The 24633-nt window shown below is 40.1% G+C and overlaps 1 protein-coding gene across 1 annotated transcript in view; it reads left to right on the top strand.

Annotated features, from left to right (window-relative positions):
* The window catches only part of LOC107565166 (NACHT and WD repeat domain-containing protein 2-like), a 61724-nt gene that overhangs the window by 17515 nt on the left and 19576 nt on the right, over window positions 1-24633 (top strand). The window contains exon 4 of the mRNA XM_016250383.1: window positions 18970-19086. Coding sequence (XP_016105869.1) covers window positions 18970-19086 — 117 coding nt within the window. The remainder of the gene's footprint in view (window positions 1-18969; window positions 19087-24633) is intronic.

The raw sequence follows: 24633 nt of genomic DNA, 5'->3' as shown, positions 1-24633 counted from the left end.
ATATATATATATATACATTATATACATAAGCCTTAATTGACACACTCCAGCTTTAAGATACCTCTTCTTGAGTCCTGGTGTAATCATCTCCTCATCCATTATCATAGATGAGCCATTATATCACTGCTTATCTTTTCATTAATATGTCAGTTTATGCACATCAGGTGTGAGTGATTTAAGAGAAAGATGAGACATCAAGGTCAGTCATTGCCCAGATTAGTCATTGGTCCACAATGTAGTACTGGGGGTATTATGAATCCATCATGTATCTACAGTAGTCAGGAATAACTGGTTAAATAAAAATTTCTTCAAAAATGAGATTTTGGGATGGAAACAAGTCATGTCCTATTGCTGAAATATATTGTGATCACATTGCTTATAATTTGTATTAATTGATTATAAGACAAGTGGGCTTATAACAGCGCATACCTAGGATGAATCATTCCTTTCAGGAAATCAAATGTTTTGAATCACAGAACTGCACATTTGGTGCAAAAATCACTTGACAGATATTTTTGACTCCATATTTTGATAATCTGACATGAGACATTCAATGTTGTATTGTCACTGTAGAACTCCCAATTGTGGCCTGATATTTATAGAATCTAATGAGAGAACGAGAGAAGACAATTATTTCACTGAAAAAAAAATTATAAAATATATTTATTAAAAAAAATATTTATAAAATGTAAATATAGAGATATTTAAGTTTAAACAAAAAAAATGAACACTTATGAATGAACCCTAATTCAGGAGCAGGGGCGTGTCTACGTGGTGGCCAGGGGTGGCACCAGCCCCCCCTGAAATTTGGCTGGCCACTCCAGGTGCCCCCCCCCCACCAAATGTCTTGCCATAGGCTTGTTTTTAGTAAATTTATAATTTTAGGCGGTTTCTATAATGTGATCTTAATGACAATGTCGAGAGCGCATATGTTACGCGATCCATGTGCGCGAGGACGAATCTTTCCACTCCCAAGCGGATTTCCTTCACTCGCACAAAACTGGACGTGTGCTTTTAAATATTGTTCTTTTAGGAATTGGCTCTGCTCTCGCTCAGATATTGCGTGTACATGCTCAAACGTTGTCTTCGCATCACTGAAGACGAAGAGCTTTTTTCTAATTCAGGTGAGGAGTACTTATCTCACTAAATGGAAGCAAGCTGATTATAGTCAGCCTTCTCTAGTTATTTATTTCCGGCCACCCTCTTTTCAGCCAGTGCCCCCGACTGGCCACCCCATTTAAAATGCTCTAGACACGCCCCTGTTCAGGAGTAGCATTATCTTACACAATTTTGCATCTGAAGTAAATGTGTCTTGTTTTAAGGATGTTTTTAATATCTTACTGCATATGTTGACGAAAAAAATTACTCTTTTTAATTATATTTATCACATTATTAGTTATGATAAACTGACAGGAAAGCAAAGTTAATGTCAGAGAGGAAGAGAAAACTGAAAGAATTGGGGTGTGAGAAGGAGAGAGAAGGTGAGAGAGAAAAGTGAGAGACAGACAGAAAAAAGAAGGGAGCTCTCTCAACCAGAAAATATGATGTGGCAAATTGCGATGCTTTCTGGTCAGCATTATTTGATTCTATTTCCTGAGGCGTCCCTGAGAGGGATAGATGCTGGATTGAGTGTGTCTGTCTACATGTGTGTGTAAGGCTACATTTGTCTGCCCAAGGCTTCATCCCAGTCCAGTCACAGCACGCACACAAACACATACACACACATGCTCAATCCCCTTAGCAGTGGCGGATCAGGCCTGGAAGTGCTGTAAAATGACAGTGTGGGACCCTGATAGTGTGTTAACACACTGAAGAAAGCATAGAGCCGAAACTTTTGTGTTTACCATGTGGTGAGGAAGGTAAAATAAAATGTACTCGCAGATTTAAAAAAGTTTGAGTGCAGATCTTTGGTTCATATGTGAAGTAATTAAATTGATTGGCGCAACAAAAAATATACATATAAACGTGTGGCCAAGTATGGTGACCCATACTCGCAATTTATGCTCTACATTTAACCCATTCAAGTGCACACACACAGCAGTGAGTAGTGAACACACACACACACCCGGAGCAGTGGGCAGCCATTTTTGCTGTGGCGCCCGGGGAGCAGTTGGGGGCTTGGTGCCTTGCTCAAGGGCCTCACCTCAGTCGTGGTATTGAGGGTGGAAGAGAGCGCTGGTCATTCACTCCCCCCACCTACAATCCCTGCCGGTACCGAGACTCAAACCTGTTACAAGTCCAACTCTCTAACCATTAGGGCACGACTGCCCCACAGTGTGGGGAGCGAATTACAGCATATACCATAATCTGTCTGATAATGGATTTTGGAAATGTCTCGGTTTTGATAATGGAAACGTCTCGGATTTCAAAGTTAGTCGTGACAACATTAGGGGTCTAACTTGGAGTTTAAGAGAAAAGGCCAATGAGAATTAGCTAGGGAATTTTGCATGCTGAATGTTGACAAGCCGTGGCGTGTCAAGGCAAACCTACGCCAAGGTTATAACCTTCCCAAAGCCCCAGCACAAATTCACAGACCTTGGTACTGAATGGGACCAAATGGTGAGTACAATGCTGCTGGAGAAGGCCATGCTGCTGTTCCGTCCACAAAAAAGTTTTTGGAAGGGATTTCAACGTTCAGTGAAAGATTACTTCAAATCTTCCCTATTTGTTCTTTCAGCCTGGCAGAACGATGGGTAAGTGATCCTTCAGGAAAAGGTCGCTACGGAGAACACATCCTACCCGTAGGGAGATAACATGTGGAGATACTGATAATGACTGACCTAGGGGCAGTACTACATATGGAATGGGTCTCTGAGGCAGGTCCTACCTTAGAGTAGGGATGGAACAACTGCTAGAAGAGACTGACAGAGGGGGTCTGTCAAGGGAAGACACGGGTTTACCAAGAGGGAAACCTTACCGTGGAAGAACACACATACGGGATTGCTCGCAGGGAATCAAACCATATGGACACCTAGCCCAGTACAGGAGCTGACCGGGATATCGGGCATGCTAACACCAGTACTGGGCCTGGTGTCAGACTGCTCCGCCAAGTCTGACTGCCAGGGGGTGCTGGAGGGTGCTCGACCAGGGTTCGCCGACTGGGGAACTCTACTGGGAGGAGAAAGGAGCTCCCATCCCTGTGTGAGGGGGAATGGCACAGTAAACATGACACCGAGCCAGTTCTTCCTGCCAATTACCTGTTACCCAATGCACAGGAAGAAACTGGCTCTACATGAAGGTTGTAAAACCTTGTAAAACACAGCCCACAGCTCGACAGATGTCTGCCAGAGAGTCACCATGCGTCATTGCCCAGGAGGAGGCAATACTCAGAGTGGAGTGAGCTCTCACCCCCAGGGGGCATGGCTCGCCTTGGGATTGGTACGCCAAGGCGATGGCATACACTATCCAGTGAGCCAAGCTTGGAGACAGCCTTCCCTTTGTGCTGACCTCCGTAGCAGACAAGGAGCTGCTCAGAGCTTCTGAAGCTCTGGGGGCAGTCCACATATATGCGTAACACTCTTACTGGACACAGCAATGGCAAGGCTGGATCTGCCTCCCCCGGGGGCAGCGCTTGCAGGTTCACCACCTGGTCATGGAAGGTAGTGGTGGGAACCTTGGGCATGTATCCAGGCCAGGGTCTCTAATCGAGCATCTCCGGGGGGTCTTCTCGGTGAGAAGAACACCAATTTTAGAACAGACTCCACTTCAAAGCATAGGCTTGCTACATAGAGCCTGAGTGACAGTGTCTACCACCGCTGGTGGCGGATCACTTAGGTCTGAAACACACAAACCATCCAGGAGCCACACGTGGAGGTTCCAAAGATCTGGACACGGGTGCCATATGGTGCCCAGCCCCTGAGAAACAAGGTCCTTCCTCGTTGGGATACGCCAGGGAGGGGTTGTCGCGAGGAGCATGAGTTCTGAAAACCAGGTCTGGGTGGGCCAGTAAGGCTCAACCAGCAGGACCTGTTCCTCGTCCTCCCTGACCTTGCACTGTGTCTGAGCATCTCCGGGGGGTCTTCTCGGTGAGAAGAACACCAATTTTAGAACAGACTCCACTTCAAAGCATAGGCTTGCTACATAGAGCCTGAGTGACAGTGTCTACCACCGCTGGTGGCGGATCACTTAGGTCTGAAACACACAAACCATCCAGGAGCCACACGTGGAGGTTCCAAAGATCTGGACACGGGTGCCATATGGTGCCCAGCCCCTGAGAAACAAGGTCCTTCCTCGTTGGGATACGCCAGGGAGGGGTTGTCGCGAGGAGCATGAGTTCTGAAAACCAGGTCTGGGTGGGCCAGTAAGGCTCAACCAGCAGGACCTGTTCCTCGTCCTCCCTGACCTTGCACTGTGTCTGTGCGAGAAGGCTCACTGGGGGAAACGCATACTTGCATAGAGCCCGGAGCCAGCTGTGTGCCAGTGCATCTGTGCCCAGGAGGGCCTGGGTCAGGGAATAATACAGCGGTCAGTGGGAGGACTTGTGGGAAGCAAACAGGTCCACCTGAGCTTCTCCAAATTGTCTCCAAATCAGCTGGACCGCCTGGGGATGGAGTTGTGATAAGCGGTTGTGATGTTCTTGTCCAGCAGCAGCGGCCGGAACTGCCACAAAGCTAGATGCACTGCCAGCAACTCCAGACAGTTGATGTGCCAAAGCAGTCGAGGTCCTGTCCAGGAACCCGAGGCTGCCTGCCCATTGCACGTAGCACCCCAGCCCGTGTTAGAGGCATCTGTCGAGACAACAATATGCCGGGACACTTGTTCTAAAGGCACCCCGGCCCGTAGGAAGGCAAGGTCCGACCAGGGGCTGAATGAGTGGGTCACACGATGTGCACCGCGGCGCCATGCCCAACTCGGGACTCGGGAGTGTATCCAGTGCTGGAGTGGTCTCATATGAAGCAATCTGAGTTACGTGACTGCGGCTGCGGATGCCATATGCCCCAGGAGCCTCTGAAAGTTTTTCAGTTGTACCACTGTCCTGCCTCTGAAGGAACTCAGGCAGTTCAGCACTGTCTCACCGAGTCTTAACTCCATACCGAGAAAAGAGATTCTCTGCATGGGGGAGAGCTTGCTCTTCTCTCAGTTGACCTGAAGCCCCAACTGACTGAGGTGCCGGAGCACCTGGTCCCTGTGATCGCACAACTCTTCTCGCGACCGGGTCACGATGAGCCAGTCGTCGATATAGTTGAGGATCCTGATGCCCACTTCCCATAGTGGGGCAAGGGCGCCCTCCGCGACTTTTGTGAAGACACGGGGGGACAGGGAGAGCCCGAAGGGGAGGTTAAATGCAGTTTTTAAATCGCATTGTATATATTGTATGTGCCCTCAAATGAACATTATATCATGTTCATATTTTAGATGTAAGTCGACCTCTAATCCATGTTGATTAATTATTATGAGAACCCCAAAAGTCATATCTTTTCAGTCTTTCAAAGCCTTTTATGTCCCTTCAAACACAGCAAAGCTCAAAGAGATCAAAAATGTGTAATCTCTTCCCCCCACATGACTCTCCATATCATATCGCTGTCTTCACAGACAAGAGACATTCACACTCAAACCTCAAGTGACCATTTCAACAACTGTGTAATCTGTTCACTATCTCTGGATGAGCTTCCAGTCAACTTGATTACATCAACACAGGCCCAGTCTTCACGCATCTCACACACTCAATCACAAAGTCCTGTTTTTATACCAACATCACTTCTTATAAATGGGCTTAATAATCCAATGAGAGTGCAAGAAAGGAGATGTAGGCACTTGTAAATCGCTGGTAATACTGTTTGGCTGCCATGACGACCGCAGCAGAGGCGAGGTTTGATTACAGGGCTGGAGACGAGTCTAAATGTGTCAGGTAGCCTACTGAACTGACTGATTTGCATATAAACACATTTGTATAAATGTTTATTAAGTCTAAGTTGGATTCACAGGAGATAAGCAGTTGTGATTAAATGTTCAACACACACACACACAGTAATAATGATTTCTGACAAAATACTGTTGTTACTACTGAAAAAAAGATAATTCACAATATCAATAAGTTAATATATCTTCTAATTGTTTGATAATCAGTTTAATAATTTATCTCCTTCAAGCTATGTAAAATGCTTTCAGAATCTTTTGATTTAATTATGTTTTTTTTATTGATAGCATTGCCTTATAGTGGTGGTTTAATTAGAATGTTTTTCCAATCTCCAGCTTTAAAATAAATATGTTAAAATGAAATGGCCAGTCACAGGCTTCAAGGTCACAGACTTTTCACAGATTTTACTTTGCATAGATTTAGAGGACTGATTTATTTATGCAGGATTATTTGATTTACTCAACATGGTGTAGCATAGAGAGTCACAATGGAACCTGCCATTAATCTGCCTATCGTAGACGTTCCAGGGAAATCTAAACAGTTTTTAAAAAATAAAAAAACACAAAAATAGAACATTTCTGAAGCTAAAAAATGTATATACATATAATAATAATAATAATATAATATAATAATGGACTCTAATTAATTTATTGTGAGTGCAGTGCCTTCTTCTCAAAATCCAGTTACCAAGCCAGTGGACAGAACTAAGTTTGAACTAATACAAAACTACAGCTGGGAGACTACTGCTGGACTTTTGACTCAAATTGTGATGGTGGCCAACCTCTTCTACATCTTTTGTCCTGTTATAGTGATCAAATGAATATCCTTCAGAACTTTATTGTGGAACTAATGGACTTTGTGACATCCAGAAAAGGTGTGTTAACACAGGAAAGTGTATTGGTGGGGAAAAATGATATTAGTGGTTTGTTCTTGGGTTAATTGTCTTGCTTGAGGTCCTAAAGGTGGTAAAGTGGGATTATGACCTATGTAACCATCATTTGGTGGCTCGTTCGCACTCCTCAGCAGGCTATGAACCCAACCCCAACCCTACAGTCACCCTGGGAATTCATGGCCCGTTGTGTAAGTGCTCCATGCTGGCGAGAGCACATTGGATCTGTCAGCACTCATTGGAGCTGATGAGAAGGTGAGAAAAAGGGATGGAAAACAGCTGAAGGGTAAACAGAAAGAGATAGAGAGAGATGAAAAGATAGAAGGACTGAAATACAAGCGTTCATTCCTCACGGGGGTTTGGAGGTTGTGTCTCGCTGTTGCTGCATTGATCCATGGGCTTGTATGGAATAGAGGTGGCTTCTACATTTTCAGTTAGAGCGCATCGATTGGCCATTTGCAGAAAAAAAAAATTGCCATTTTCATTCCAGGCATATAGACATGATTGATGTAAAGGTTTTATGGTTTTAACCTTTGGCTGCTCTCTCCTCACGTCTCCCCCCAACCACCTCTTTCTCTCTCTCTCTCTCTAAATTGAAAAGGCAATGAGGCTAGACAGCTGGTTGCTATAGCAGTAGTCTAATTGCAGAGGCACTCAAGAGCAGTGCATTCTGGGTAGTTTGTGAGATGAGATGAAGGCATGGAGATTGGTAACTGCTCCAAGGGGTTGAGGAACATAGTTCTCTCTGCAGGGTGGGTGAGCTAACAGCCTCTTAAATCAGCGTACTTCTGACAGGTCTTTTTATTCCTTGCTTTCTGCCTTTCGCTATCGTACACTTTTCATCTCCCGTCGTGCCTCTGTTTCCCTCCTACTTTAGATTTTGTAGATGCTTGTGTTCCTTCTTCTCTTCTTGTTTTCGATAATTGAACGATGTAAGCATAAGATATAGTGTTCAACCATCATGCACGTTGGATAATCATATTTCTCTTCTAATTGGCCCTTAATGGGGGCCATCAGTTGACTCCTTTGTCTTCTATTAAAGTGATACATTCATGTAGCCCGAAGGGCCAGAAGAATGATAAATCATAACTTGTCTCAGGAGAATCTGAGGGTCTTTTCATCGGGCTGAAACTGGCAAATGCATTGTAAATTATGTTTGTATCCTCTGCTCAATCGTTTTGGATCTCATCATGAAATCTGCTCATAACTTCTGCTCATTTCAAACCATTTGACTCTTATGCTGTTTACCATTTAAATGATTTTTTTTTTTTGCAGAAGTTGTTATCGATGCAGGCAGCCAAACCAAACTGAATCTTAGATTACAATTTCTGTTTACTGATACAGTATAGGTGTTTGTAGGTATGGCATAAGATATAGTGTTCAACCATCATGCACGTTGGATAATCATATTTCTCTTCTAATTGGCCCTTAATGGGGGCCATCAGTTGACTCCTTTGTCTTCTATTAAAGTGATACATTCATGTAGCCCGAAGGGCCAGAAGAATGATAAATCATAACTTGTCTCAGGAGAATCTGAGGGTCTTTTCATCGGGCTGAAACTGGCAAATGCATTGTAAATTATGTTTGTATCCTCTGCTCAATCGTTTTGGATCTCATCATGAAATCTGCTCATAACTTCTGCTCATTTCAAACCATTTGACTCTTATGCTGTTTACCATTTAAATTATATATTTTTTTTGCAGAAGTTGTTATCGATGCAGGCAGCCAAACCAAACTGAATCTTAGATTACAATTTCTGTTTACTGATACAGTATAGGTGTTTGTAGGGATGTTTTTTTTTTTTTTAAATGTTCATGAATAAATCATTCATAATAAATGCTACAACTTTAAATGGAAGAAAAAAAACAAGAATGGTCACATTTTTAATGGTAACTTTAAGTGTAGTTTAACTTGCAATGTTATGTTTTAACATTGTTTTATTGTTATATTTGTGTTGTTTTATTATTTTACTTTGCATCATCTTTTTTATTATGATGAAAAAAACCCTTGCTTTTTTAAATGCCCCTTTTAAAATAAAGCATACAGAGCACTGATAACCTCTAATCAATGCAGATTTGAAATTTCAAGACTGAGAAAGTATAACAGACTAGTTATATAATATAAGCTATTGCTGTATTGCACAATGTATGTGCTTCCCTACATGTTTGTAACAGTACAATCATGTCACCATCAAGCAATTGATGGCATGTCACCCAGATATTAAAGTTACAAAACATGACAGATTTTTTTTTCTCCAGTTGCATACAAAGATGAGCCTCTGTTCTTTAATTCAAGGCTGTTCTGTTGTTTGTTTGTTTTATGATAGTTTTATGCACGATTTCATTCCCTTTCATTCCATCTCCAAGGCATCATCTGAAAGTTCTCGGAATAATCATGAAAACCGAGGAGAAAAGAGAAGAAGCGCAAGACTTTGTCCTTTGAAGACAGATTATGGATGCAGTGAAGCCTGAAAGTATTAAAACCTGTCAACAACAGTGCTTAAGTTGGTTTGTCTATGTAAATTTTCAATTGATTCAGTTTATGGTTGTCTACTTTAATGTCACCTCAAATGTCTTCAGGGCAAGTTTGAATTTAAATGTAGAACTTTTCCAGCACTGATATTGACCAGTTTGGCACACTTTCACCTTTTATCACCAGCCATTTGGGATTTATGAAGCATTATGTTTGCAAACCCTTAGTTCGAGCTGTGTAATTATGTAAATACAGTCATATTTGCCTGATGTTATGAAATTTTATGTCCAGGGCCCTCAGTAGCTGAGTAAACCTCATCATATTTTTTTTGGTTGCACTATTAGTGGAAAATGACATCTTTTCAGTCTCTTTTACTCCACGTCGGTGTGCAGTAAACTGCATTTAATGATACTTGCTGCATATGCATGTGTGTTTTCTTTGAAAAACGTAATTGTGTAGCCCTGTGTGGTTTAAATGTGGGCTGTAATGCATTAAAGAAAAGCGAGGCAACAGAAGTCAGCATTTGTAATAGTTCTTTGCTCATGATACCAGTTAAATTGAGTTGTTTTCATAGTTCATAACACTGTGATTAGGTTGTCATAGTAGATGACAGCTGTCATAATTTAAGAAATCAGTGGCAGACACTGTATTCATAAAATCTTGTTAGCATACGGGGAATATTCTAAGCCATTCATTTCCCTCATATGGTGGACTCTGCTAACTCATCCACTTATTACAAATCTGATGGCTTTGTGACTTGAGTTCACAAAAATATAATTGTTTTGCTGAACATCACAGCTTTTTTACTGTCTGTCAGCTCCTTGATTCATTTTCTCAGGTTTGTTTTTATGAAAAGCTTCAGATGCATGCTAATTATCTCCATGTGTCCCTCTCTCAATTGCTCAGTCTCAGTAGCTGAGTAAACCTCATCATATTTTTTTTGGTTGCACTATTAGTGGAAAATGACAGCTTTTCAGTCTCTTTTACTCCACGTCGGTGTGCAGTAAACTGCATTTAATGATACTTGCTGCATATGCATGTGTGTTTTCTTTGAAAAACGTAATTGTGTAGCCCTGTGTGGTTTAAATGTGGGCTGTAATGCATTAAAGAAAAGCGAGGCAACAGAAGTCAGCATTTGTAATAGTTCTTTGCTCATGATACCAGTTAAATTGAGTTGTTTTCATAGTTCATAACACTGTGATTAGGTTGTCATAGTAGATGACAGCTGTCATAATTTAAGAAATCAGTGGCAGACACTGTATTCATAAAATCTTGTTAGCATACGGGAAATATTCTAAGCCATTCATTTCCCTCATATGGTGGACTCTGCTAACTCATCCACTTATTACAAATCTGATGGCTTTGTGACTTGAGTTCACAAAAATATCATTGTTTTGCTGAACATCACAGCTTTTTTACTGTCTGTCAGCTCCTTGATTCATTTTCTCAGGTTTGTTTTTATGAAAAGCTTTAGATGCATGCTAATTATCTCCATGTGTCCCTCTCTCAATTGCTCAGAGAAATCTAAGGAGGGTGTGTTTGTCATCTGTTTTGTCATGTCCAGATGTTTGGGATTCTTAACCGTCTATATACCTTGTTATCATTGTTTCCCAGGGGCTGTGCTGTCACACTCTAATTGCTTGGTTAGTTAATGGTTCAGATCCATCAAGCTCAATGTGTGTAAGTGTTTGTGCACGAGTGTCAGTGCGTGCGTGTGAAAGCATGACTGATTGCACTCACTCTGTTTGAGTGAAAACAGTTCTCCCACCACTTGCTCCACTGCCAGCAGCCAAAATGCAGTCCAGCCAATAGGAAAACTTTTTGCCAGTCTTTGCTGTGATCTGCCAATCACAAAGAATGATCAAACCTGATTATCACAGTGGAAGCCTGATTGTTGTCATTTTTGGATTAAACATGCCTGTCATGTACTTACACCTGATGACAATATATAAGGTCAATGAGTGTGTTTACATGCATAATCTTACACTGAGTGTTTCATAAACCAACAACATGTAAGGTCATGTGAACACGGTTTAAGCAAAACCTGATTGGCACACAGATATTTGCCTAATATCCTGATTTCACTCTGTATGTAAACATCTTTAATGCCATTCTGGTGGCTTATTCATGTCTAGGTGCACGTGTCTATTTGCATGTTGACATCAAGACCAGTATATTTTGCATTATGAGGATTGATTGATTGATTTAATTTTTTAATAGATCAGCAATAGTGTATATGTAAACATACTCAACAGTCAAAACCTTTTAATCACAATATGAAAATGAATACACTGATAACACTTTCCGTTAAGACTCAATTTGTTAACACATTAGCTATGATGAACTAATAATAAACAGTGCTTTAATTAATCTAAATGCATATTAATATTTTCATATACTAATACACTGTTATGAATTATTATGAATAAACATTATTATGAATGAAAAATATGAATTAACAATGAAAACTGGCATATTCATCAGTAAACATGAACTTATACACCGAAAAAAATATGTTTCCAGTTTATGGATACTAAGAGATGTAAATTACTGTTGTATGATCCTTGTTTTTCTGTTTGCTGGTTTTTGCTGTTGTTTTTTAATTTTTTGTTGTGTTGTGATATTAAGAGCTCATCGTTTTTTTTGTGACGTTAAGAGCTCATACATGTGTTGATTGTCACCATTCTTGAAGTTTGTGTGTCAGTTATTGAGATATTGCGATCTGTGTTAAACCTTTTAAATGTATCCCAGATATCTTTTCTTGGTAAAACAATCGTTTCTTCAGAAGCAAAGATTGTTAGTAATTGAAAAAGTTGCTGAACAAGAAATATGTAGCTACCTTGACAAATGTATTGGCCAACGAGGCATTTCACATTTACTGAATAAACAAATTAAAATTGACAAAACAAAGTGAAGCTACTTAGGAGAATTATCTGAATGAACCTTGAATTTATAACCTTTTTTTAATTATTCCCTTTTACAGTGCAGTAGTAAATGCTGTAAAAAAAAATTTAAATTTGAACAAAGTGAACTTTATTGTAAAGTTGTAAAGAAATGTAAAGGATTCTCCATTTCAGCATTATAACGTATACATTAAATGCTAGAAATTTTTCACATGAAGTATTTCTCTCTTCTTAGAAGTTTGATTAGTTGAGTGTAGAGCTCACATTATGTAGGCAGTCTCTTGTGCTTTATGTGCTCTTGGATTAAATCCATGATTGTATTTGTTAAATGAAGTCTGGGAGGAAGAGAGGCTGCTCACTGCAGAGCCAATGGGTGGAGCTTGACATTCAGCTCCCCTTCGCTGGACGTAATGGGTGGAGCACGCCCTAACCCTACCTATTAACCTATCACTAAACATAACTCCACCCATTAGGTCCACAGAGGTGGAGCTGGACTAGGTCAAACTCCACCCATTACGTCCAGAGAGGAGGAGCTGGATGTCATTTGACTCAGCAGTGAGCACTGCTTGTGAAGGAAGGCGGGACTCACAGTGACTTGGTTTTTGCCAGCTGAGCAAAATAAATGTGTTTGGGATCCTAAAGAGCTACCACAATGTGAATGACATCAGAATTGTATTGGATTGCTTAAGATTGCGAGAAAGAGAAAGACGTGACCAGCATAGACACATTAAATCACTATCAAATTAAACTAATCACACTCATAATCACACATGGAACAGATGTGATCGGCAAACACATACTTGGTTATGGAGGCCCAGTCCTTCAGCATGTACACGCTCGCATGCGTGCAGCAGGGAGAGATTCCCCCTGCATCGTATTTGCCATTTGATTTATCTGCACAAGTGACACTGATACTGACAAATGTGTCCAGGGATATTCTTGTGTCCTGCCCTACTGGTGCTGAGGAAATGTCCTGTCTCTCTTCGTTAAGTCCATTACCACACACACACACACACACATAGACACAAGCAATTTCGTTCCCTCAATCTCTTGTTCCTCTATCATGTTGCCACCAGTGCAGGTAAACCATTTTTGGTTTGTGGGTGCAAATTGTTCTTTCAGGTGCAATATTCATTGTAGCAATTCCCTTGCATGTGAAGCCATTTTGATGCAAAGCGATGATGGCTGCATGTGTTTCTTTGGAGGTAGACATTGCTAACAAGAACACATTGAAGTGCTTCTTCCCTCCTTTTATAGCAATCGTCTCAGGTTATGTATGTAACCATGGTTCCCTGAGAAGGGAATTAGACACTGTGTCCTCTAGGGTCGCTATGGGGAACGTCTTCAGTATGACCGGTGTCTGAAGCATATATCTAAAAATGACAATAACATTGGCCGGCGACAGCCTATGACATCATTACCCTGCATGATACAGTATAAAAGGGCGCCGGAAATAACACGTCATCCGCTTCTTCATCTGAAGCTTGCGTTCGAAGCATGGCAAGGAAAATAGATGATGCAGTGTCTCGTTCCCTTCTCAGGGAACCATGGTTACATACGTAACCTGAGAGGTTCCCTTCTGAGGGAACCATGAACTGCGTCTTCTAGGGTCGCTATGAGGAATGGTATACCCATGCCACCATGCTGAGGGGAGTGCATACCCTAAAATAACTTACCTGTTAAGGGCTGGGCTAGGAAGCCCAAGCCTATGGCAGAACTCAAGGCTTGGAATCAGAAGAAAGAAATTCCTTTAAGGGGATACGGCCAGATGTCTAAAAAAAAACACACCAGACCCTGGCCTGTCACCCAGGAGGGGCTACTGAATAAACCTGCTCAAAGAACTGACTCGACAGATCTTAGGTAGCAACACCCTGCTCAGAAATGTATCAACAGAGATACATTGGTTGAGTAGAGCCCAAGGCGAGAACCGGGGCCTAAGCCAACTCAGAGAAAGGGAACGAGGCTGACAGCACGTAACCGTTACCATACAGGATTTTAGAAAGTGCTCAGAATGCTTAGTGTGCACACTTACCACAATGTGGATTTTAGAAAGTGCACAGAAGCTTAGCGTGTGCACTTACCATAGCATGGATTTAGAAAGATTCTGAAGCATCTGCTCACAGATGCTCAGAAGTCCTCAAACACTCAATCGGGAGCGGCAGGCTTAAAGACAACCCTCTGAGGGGAGGGGAGCACTGCCTGACTTGACCTGAATAGAGGCAGCTTATCAGGGAAGCAGCAAGCGGCCCAACTACCTGATGTCACTGCCACGGAGCTCAAGAGCGGAGCATTCAACCCCTAGTGAGGAGAGAGAGGAACCCAGCTTGACCGAAGCGACCAATAGCCCAGGGTAGAGGATCTAACTCTCGAGTCGAGAGGAGGACTCACCCAGTCTGCCCAGGACCGGTGAGCTCAAGGAACCCTCCCGCAGTGAGGGGAGCACAGTCATGTCCGGGGGCAGATAGATGGCAAATGGGACATCAGAAATGGGATTCTGCTAGAAGGGGATCACACATTTCTAAGGGAACAACAGGGTCCCAACATAAAGGCAACTGACCAATGTAGCGAATCGGCTCATGGGGAAATATGAATAATTAATCATAACTAGTTATAATTAATTATAAATATTTAGATCCACTGTAGATATTTAGCTGACCTCTCAGGGTCAACTGTCTGTCAATTCTAAGAACGTTAATTTCCTGGTTAAGGGAAATAACTTTCTTACTGTACAATTCTACAAAGAGCTTGTAGCATAAATCTGCATGATTAAGTGACTCCAGTTATGAGCAAACAATGAACAACATCAAGTGTGATACAAATAAGACTTTATTAACTACATAAACACTTAAACTAGTCTAACATACTACATAAACTTGAATAATTGATTTGTTAAATCAAATGAAAAATGGTGTGTCTGATTGGTCCAGACGCTACACCAAGGAGGCAACAGAGATGGGCCTAACACTTAGTTCGTTGCAAATGGGGTTCTTCGGGAGCAGCGCTCTCGGCTCTCAAGCTGAGGCAGGCCCTTACAGCACATACTGGGAGCGACTCATAGTTAACCCTCACAGAGAGGGGAGCACTTCTCAGCTAGACCAGAAGGGGGCGCTAGATTAGAAGCGGTAACCCAGCAGGGCCCAATAAGAGACAGTCCACTGGAGCAGCTGGACATGGTCTGATCTCGATCCAGAAGAGAATGACGTGTTATCCCGGCACCCTTTTATACTGTAAAGGGTAATAACGTCATAGGCTGTCGCTGGCCAATGTTATTGTCATTTTTAGATATATGCTTCAGACACCGGTCACGCTGAAGGCATTCCCCATAGCAACCCTAGAGGACTCAGTTCGAAGTTCCCTCGGAAGGGAACAGTCTACTCTTACAATCTATTTAGTATGATAGTGATTTCACCTGACTTGTACTCATTCACACTCTCACATGTGCTGCTGATATGATTAGTCAATTAATGTTAGCTGTTCATTTTGTGTCAGGATCAAAAAACAGCTAAATTTTTATTTTTTGTGAAAAGTAAATTTTTTGGCCAATTAAGCTTTTAGCAATTATTTAAAATGCATCTGATCACTCTACACAATAATCTAGAAACAATGTGAATGAACACAACAACAGCTTAAGCATGCAAACTTTGCAAAACAAAAAATGTATGTCACTGCCAAAACTTTTGGACATGACTGTATGTTAAAAACAATTCTGCTGAAGCTGTTCTGTAATGCCGTGGGGGGAAATAGTGTTGCTGCGCTCCCTACTCTATCCAGGCAAGGCTGTATGGACAGACGGAGAGTTTTTGTCCAGAATGGAATCATACCAACAATCTTAATTATTGTTATTTGCCAATAAATCCTTTGACGAAAGTGGTCCTGACTAAACGAATTAAAATAAGGCATAAGACAAATCAATTATGTGATCAGTGATATCATGGGTGGCCACCGTCGGTCCTGAAGAACCAGTTGGAGTAAAACTCTGCAGGACTGTGGCTCTCCAGGACTGACGTTGACCACCCCTGATATTTATTAATTATCTTTTATATGGAATACAATATGTGATATACTGTATGTACATTTTTTTATTGTATTGTACTGCTGTACTTTTATGCTGTATTGCCTAGAGCGTGCAGAATGTAAATTATAGCAAACTCTGGCACAACAGCTGTATTGTGCATGGTCCCTGTTGAATAAACTAAATAAACTTAACTAACTTAAATTCAGTCATGCTCCCAGATATAATGTCATAATGTTTTCTGATTTAATATATTTTAACTTGTAATTTATTCCTGATTTATATGCTGATTTAATGATGAAATCAGTTGTGTTGCATAACATTTTTATGGAAACGTTGATACTGAGTTTCTTTCAGGATTTTCTGACGAATAGAAAGAAATCCTTCATAATAGTTTAATACTTAATGCCACTTTTTATCAATTTAAACTTTAATTTCAATTTAACATTTTAACTGTTAAACAATAGTTTACAGTTTATTGTCATTTTTAGATATATGCTTCAGACACCGGTCACGCTGAAGGCATTCCCCATAGCAACCCTAGAGGACTCAGTTCGAAGTTCCCTCGGAAGGGAACAGTCTACTCTTACAATCTATTTAGTATGATAGTGATTTCACCTGACTTGTACTCATTCACACTCTCACATGTGCTGCTGATATGATTAGTCAATTAATGTTAGCTGTTCATTTTGTGTCAGGATCAAAAAACAGCTAAATTTTTATTTTTTGTGAAAAGTAAATTTTTTGGCCAATTAAGCTTTTAGCAATTATTTAAAATGCATCTGATCACTCTACACAATAATCTAGAAACAATGTGAATGAACACAACAACAGCTTAAGCATGCAAACTTTGCAAAACAAAAAATGTATGTCACTGCCAAAACTTTTGGACATGACTGTATGTTAAAAACAATTCTGCTGAAGCTGTTCTGTAATGCCGTGGGGGGAAATAGTGTTGCTGCGCTCCCTACTCTATCCAGGCAAGGCTGTATGGACAGACGGAGAGTTTTTGTCCAGAATGGAATCATACCAACAATCTTAATTATTGTTATTTGCCAATAAATCCTTTGACGAAAGTGGTCCTGACTAAACGAATTAAAATAAGGCATAAGACAAATCAATTATGTGATCAGTGATATCATGGGTGGCCACCGTCGGTCCTGAAGAACCAGTTGGAGTAAAACTCTGCAGGACTGTGGCTCTCCAGGACTGACGTTGACCACCCCTGATATTTATTAATTATCTTTTATATGGAATACAATATGTGATATACTGTATGTACATTTTTTTATTGTATTGTACTGCTGTACTTTTATGCTGTATTGCCTAGAGCGTGCAGAATGTAAATTATAGCAAACTCTGGCACAACAGCTGTATTGTGCATGGTCCCTGTTGAATAAACTAAATAAACTTAACTAACTTAAATTCAGTCATGCTCCCAGATATAATGTCATAATGTTTTCTGATTTAATATATTTTAACTTGTAATTTATTCCTGATTTATATGCTGATTTAATGATGAAATCAGTTGTGTTGCATAACATTTTTATGGAAACGTTGATACTGAGTTTCTTTCAGGATTTTCTGACGAATAGAAAGAAATCCTTCATAATAGTTTAATACTTAATGCCACTTTTTATCAATTTAAACTTTAATTTCAATTTAACATTTTAACTGTTAAACAATAGTTTACAGTAATTATATTAAGGAAAATTATATCTGAATACTGTTGGACTGTTTGTCAAAAAATGACTGAAAAGAATGTGCGCCAGAAATCACTTTGTTTGTTATTAGAATGACCGAGGGTGATTAAACTATCAAGAAGGAGTATTACAAGTTTATTGTGCATCTATGTTACCAATTTTATCAAAAGAATGTATGATCTATAAAATGAATAATGAGCTAGGTGTTGAAATCCCCCAAGATATCCTTCTAGCCTGGTTTGTAGGGTGAGTGGGTGTATGTGGAGAAATTTTAACTAATTTAACCAAAACAATATGGCAGCTAGCATATATATTCTTTACAACAATCGATATACAAGATAACCCTTTTGAATGGCTCTGTGTGAGGTTATTATGCTGTTGCTGTACATACACGTGTGCTGTCAGACTCAAACTATTTTAGTGATTCTGAAAACACACTCAAAATGATTAGAGACTCTTAATTGTGAGCAGTAAGCAGTTTAATGTGTCACAGTGTGAGTGCAGTGTTTAGCTGACTGCAGGAACATATTTTCAGCATTGCTGTTCTTGTTACGTTCCTCCCTTCCTTTCTGTCATTCTCGCTGTCTCTCTCTGTCTGTTCTCTCATTCCTCTCCCTGTGGTTCCTTTTAAAGTGCTAATGTGTGCTGAAAGAGTGTGGAAATTCATACTCTCCCAGGCATTCATTATGCCACAGATCTTCCTTACTTAGTAATAAAAAAGAATTAGGCTATAGTTAAGGGTGTTGATATATAGGCCTACTAAAATTTTATTCTTCAAGTGTCTCTCTGAATTATGTGCCAGTTCTTTTTCCATTGTAAGAAAAAAAGTAATCAGAACATTGCACTAAACTGTCGGCACCAATAGCCTTGTGGGCACTTACTGTCCTATCAAAATAAAGGCAAAAATAAAACAAACAAACAAACAAATAAATAAATAAAGGAATAAATACATAAATACCATTCCACTAAACTTCTCCTTTGAGTTGAATGAAGACAGTCATTTTGGAATGTATTAAAAGCAAATTATTCATGTCTTGTAAGTCGCAACTGGAAGTTGTATGCATCATAAATGTTTAGACAGTGTGTATACGTTTCAGTGGTGTTTTAAATATATGTATATGTGTGTTTTGCAGGTGGTGGACCTGTACTGGGGCATTGATCCAGAGGAGTGGGACAGTCCGGAGCTGCAGAGACTACGGATGAAATTACTGGAAGAATGTCTGAAAACGTCAGCCGGTCCATGCTTTGTTGTGGGTATATATGACATTTCATCAAACCATTAACCAGTAAATCCCAAATATATATAGAGAGAGACATAGTGGTCGACCAATTTATTGTCATAGCCAAAATATTGGTCTATATTTGGCATTTCTTAATGATCAGCATCGGCCAAAAAGTTTTTCTGTTTGGCCGCTAAGGCAGGAAGCAGGATTTTTATTTTCACATTGAATTTAGGGTTGTTTTTTACTATCTTTTTTTTATCAAGCATCAAGATTCATTTTTTTAATGTAAAATTATTTTATTAAATATTATGTAAAATAAATACAAATTTAATAGCATTAATAGCAAATTTAGCAGTATTTAATAGCATGGCTTTAAATTAAATAGTGATAAATAGTAAAGCAGAGTTAGGCTGGTGTTATGTTCTTGTTTGTGGGTTGAGTTGAGTATGATGTCTCTCTAGTCTGTGATAGCAGGCTAACGGAGACTCCGTGTAACACCCATATGGGAGCGAAGCACTTGAGTTCACTCACAGGATGAAGCTCATTGTGCCTCTGTTGCTTGCTCACACACACACACACACACACACACAGCAAAATTACTTTCAAATCCCTCAGTATGGTAAGAGGAAGGGTATGGTTTGATGGCTGATGTTGCAGGAGATGAGAGATCATGCATAAGTGAAGCACACACACACATACATTCAAGAGCACCAGGTGGGTTATTAACAGATCAGTGAATTTATAAGCAGTGTATATTTACACATGACCACACACTCCTCTCTCTCTGTCTGTCTGTGTGTGTGTGTGTGTGTGTGTGTGTGTGTGTGTGTGTGTGTGTGTGCTGAGGGTTCAGAATCAGTTCTCAGGTGTGGAGGTAGATTGATTTTAAATTATTAAAATGTAAATGAGCAATCTGGTCAGGAGGATTGGGATCTAATTGGAGTCAGAGAGCAATGTTTGAGTTGAGACAGTGTGTGTGTGTGTGTGTGTGTGTGTGTGTGTGTGTGTGTAAAAGTTAAGTGTGAGGTGAAGTATTGTGTGTGAGAGCCATTGCAGAGAGAACACTTCTAGTTCTTACACTTACATTAGTGATGCTCACTAAGGTCCTGTTTCCACCTGGTATTAACAAGCATTTCAAATGAATACCCTGTAACTACTTTTTTTTTTTGAGACGCTCCCCTCTTAATGTTGCAGTCACATTAGTCAAATTTCACCTTAAAAAGGCTCATTGTCTATTGTCATTAGTGTAGCAATGTATGAAACTGTATGTAAATGATGCATTCAGTTTCATACATTGAATGAAGCAGAGCTCAGAAGTCACCTTAAAACCAAGTAGCTTTCAGTTGGTCAGCGTGGCAAATTTGCATGGCCAACTTGACCATTTTTCACCCTCATGCAAAATTCCAGATTGTGTAGAATCTTACTGAAATGAGCAATGGTAAATGTTACTGCACCTTTATTTCAAACACTCCACATCACTTTTTGTGAAAATGGGAAAAAAGTGGGAAAGGAATCAAATGAAAAGGATAAGAATAACAGCTGCAATTTACACAAAATTGCAAAGTCCTATTCACACCAAGACAATTACATTTAAATTCAATCATTTAGCAGACACTTTTATCCGAAGCGACTTACAAATGAGGAGAACAATAGAAGCAGTCAGACCAACAAGAGAGCAACAGTATACAAATGATTTGACAAGTCTCAGTTAGTCTAGCACAGTACACATAGTAAGTATTTTTTATGAATGAGAAAAAACGAATAGAATTGACTTGAATTGGTAAGTGCTAGTATTAATTGGTCAGATACTGGCAAAAAATATGTGTATTTAGACGTTTTAAATGGCTAAAGACTCAGCTGCTCAAATTGAGATCAAGTCATTCCACCAGCTTGGATCAGCTACCATTGGATCATCTGGTTGGAATGAGATGTAGAGTTTAGTGTCATCAGCATAGCAGTGATAGGAAAAGCCATGTTTCTGAATGACAGATCCTAATGATGACATGTAGATGGAGCCCTGAGGAACCCTAGTAGCAAGAAGTTGTGTCTTCGAAACCTCACCCCTCCAAGACACCCTGAAGGACCTACCTGAGAGGTAAGACTTGAAACACTGGAGTGCAGTTCCTGAGATGCCCATCTTCATGAGAGTGGACAGGAGGATCTGGTGGTTAACTGTGTCAAAACAGCAGACAGATCCAGCAAGATGAGTACTGGGGATTTGGAAGCTGTAAGAGTTGATGAAGAGGGGGTTAGAAGAGGGATGGAAGGACAGAGAAGAGAAGAGAAGAGAAGAGAAGAGAAGAGAAGAGAAGAGAAGAGAAGAGAAGAGAAGAGAAGAGAAGAGAAGGTTTTGAAAAGTGTGCGAGAGTCAAAACAGTTGTTAATTTTGTTATGGTTGTATGTCGTTTTAGCAGTGGAGACATTTGCAGAGAAGGAAGAGAGGAGTGACTGATACAAGCTAAGGTCAGTAGAGCTTTTTATTTTATTTGCGCCAATTCCTCTCTGCAGCCTTGAGCCTAGAGTGATGTTCACGAAGAACATCGGACAGCCAGGGGGCAGAGGGGGTGGTGCGTGCTGGTCTGGAAGAAAGGGGGCAAAAGTTGCCTAAGCAAGATTTTAGAGTGGAGTAAAGAGTGTCAGTAGCAGTGCTGAAAACTGAGAGGGTGGAGGAAGGGTGGAGGAAGTGAGGATGAGGATAGGCATCCATAGAGGAGATAGTGTGTGTAGGTTATGCCGAAAGGTGACCTATAGAGATGTGCGTGTTGTGTCAGGAGTCAGTTTGAGTTTAAAAGTGATGAGGATGTGGTCTGAGGTGTGCAATGGGGTAACTAAAGTGTTGTCAGTGGAGCAGTAGCATGTGTAGATAAAGTCCAATCTGTCCAATCCTTACCTGATTTGTGAGTAGCTGTAGTTGACACTCGCTTGAGGTCAAATGAGGCAAGCAGAGTGTTGAAGTCAGCAGCATGGGATTTTTCTAGGTGGATGTTGAAGTCACCGAGTAGAATCAGAGTAGTACTGTCTTCAGGCAAGTTTAAGTGTAACACATCCAACTACTCCAAGAAGTTACCTAGTTGACCTGGGGGACAATAAACAACTACAACGTGGATTTTAACAGGGTGGGTAATAGTAATTGCATGTGATTCAAATGAACTGTTGCCAGTAAGAGATGGTAAAGTATCAAATTTCCATTCATTTGAAATAAGTAGACCAGTACCACCACCCCTCCCAATCAGGCAAGTGGTGTGGGAAAAGGTCAAATTTTCAGAGTGTTGTTCTAATTTCTTTTTCATCGCATTGTGAAGAAAACTGTCAAACCAATAATACTGTGCTTTTGGTCGTGTGCCCAGAGCCTCTACTGCTTTTATATAAAAACGACTTGGTGGTCCTTACAAACAGAGTATTTTGCTAAGCGACAGTGAATAGCAGATGAACAATTCAGAACCGTCTCTCGTCACTGTACTTTTTTATTTAGCTGGTTTTTTTTCATATATTACACCACAGTGAACACAAAAACGTGAATGTCTGTTTGAAAACATGCAAATAGTGTTTGACTTGCTTACACCTACTGTCTGAGAGTGAATTTGCATCTTAAGTTTTTAGTTTTTTCTCATGTAACAGAATTTTTGTGGCCAACATTCGTGTTGGTGTGAACAGGACTGTGTGTGTTTCGCTTTCTCATAACACATCCCATAAAGATCTGGGGCCTCATTTTTAACCATTGCGTACGCACAAAAACAGCCCTGAAAGAGGCGTACGCCACTTCCTGCGCAAAAGGTGGGATTTATAAAAACAAACTTGACGGGAAAATGTGCGCACCTGCACGCAAACTCTGACCCATGCGTACAAACTATTTTTCCTTGAGTGAAAAAATGAATGAAGTGAAAACAATGATTTTAAGCTCTGTTTTCATGTCGATATATACATTTACATTAAATATTCCACTCTCATATGGAGATAAGGACTGAAATTACATAGTCATTATGCAGAACTTAAACCAAAATTATATGAATTTAGACATATTTGTAGTAAATGCGCTTGATCACTTTTCCGCTTTTATTGACAACGAGGAGTAATATAGGTGCACAATAATTCATCTTTAAACTGAAGTGCAGATCTCATGTTATGAGAAAATATTTTTTAGTGAGAACAATGATCAATGATGTGCACTTACTTCGATATTATGGAGGACACTGCTGGATTCAGTGGTTGAACGGTCCATTATCCAGTTTGGATAGGTCCAATGATAATATCTTACTGTTAACTACAGCTACACAGAGGTGTTGATGTCGTGTGAAGTCATCTCTACAAAATTATGAAAAGTACCGCTTTATTTGAAGGCTACAACTTGAAGAAAACGGTAAGATTTATATGTTTCCTTTTTAAAATACTTTGTTAGTGAGGTGCCGAGTCAGAAAATTTTACACTGCAATAAATAGGCCTATCTGTTTCCACTCAAAATAGAAAGATATTCACCTTATCAGCAAAACTGCATAAATTTAGTTTGATTTTAATTGTTCAAAACAATTGAAATAGGCTACTATTTGGCCAGTGTTAAAGAATGAGATCAACTCTATTTCTAAAATATTTATCTGATCATATTTATCTGATAACTATTTTAAACAGTTTTTATTTTTGTTTTTATCTTTATCTATATTTATTCTAAAACATAACAAGGATATTGGATGATTTTTAGAAATAAAAATTAATGTATGGCACAAATGGCATTTATAGTCTGTATCTCATTTTTCCTTAATGTATTTTATCTTTGACGGTGTTAAATATGGTGTCACGTGGATGGGAATATGCATGGAAATTATATGCAGATAAGGTTATGCATAGTAAAACAAGGCGTTGTAAGCTGCATATATGGTGATTTCGGGGAGGAGACGGGGTGGAGATGGACGTACGCACAATCGTCCCCTGACTGGGATTTATAAAGGGATTTTGCACAGGTTCTGGCGGACGCATGGTTTTATAAATCTGAAAACTTTTGTGCGTACGCAGAATCTAGCTTTCGTGCGTACATACACTTTTAGGATGAATTCTACGTAAAGTTTTATAAATGAGGCCCCTGGTTTTTTAGGTGAGTAGGTGGCAAATAGGCAGAGTTTAACTGTTTTTGGGGGTATATTCAGGATGGCTACTGTGTATAGTGCATATGTAATATGATCACATGCCTTTTTGACTACCTCCATATGGTTTTAGGGCCTGAGGCAAGCATCAGTTTTACAATTCTGCCATACAAAGACAGAACTCAACCAGTAAACTAACACTCAAACTTTTTTTAATTGAATTTCAATTGCTTGGATTAATTTTCAAACTTTTTTCCTCTAGCAACCATCTAGAATACCTTAGCATTCATACAGAACAAGCTAAAAACTGAAAGCCTTAGTAGACTGCCTAAGCAACTGGCATTGTGGCAGTGAGTTTTATGAGTGGCAAAAACCATCAAATTTTGTATCTAGTTTGCTCACATTCTTTGGATTTCTTTCAGTCTGCTTTATTCCCCAAACTGAACTTTTTCATTTAAGTTCTGACTCTCTTTTGCCCTTGAACCAGTCTTTAATTGTATTC

Source organism: Sinocyclocheilus grahami, unplaced genomic scaffold, assembly GCF_001515645.1.
Source record: "Sinocyclocheilus grahami isolate Dianchi unplaced genomic scaffold, SAMN03320097.WGS_v1.1 scaffold985.1, whole genome shotgun sequence".
NCBI lineage: Eukaryota > Metazoa > Chordata > Actinopteri > Cypriniformes > Cyprinidae > Sinocyclocheilus > Sinocyclocheilus grahami.
This window is presented reverse-complemented; position numbering and strand designations above follow the sequence as displayed.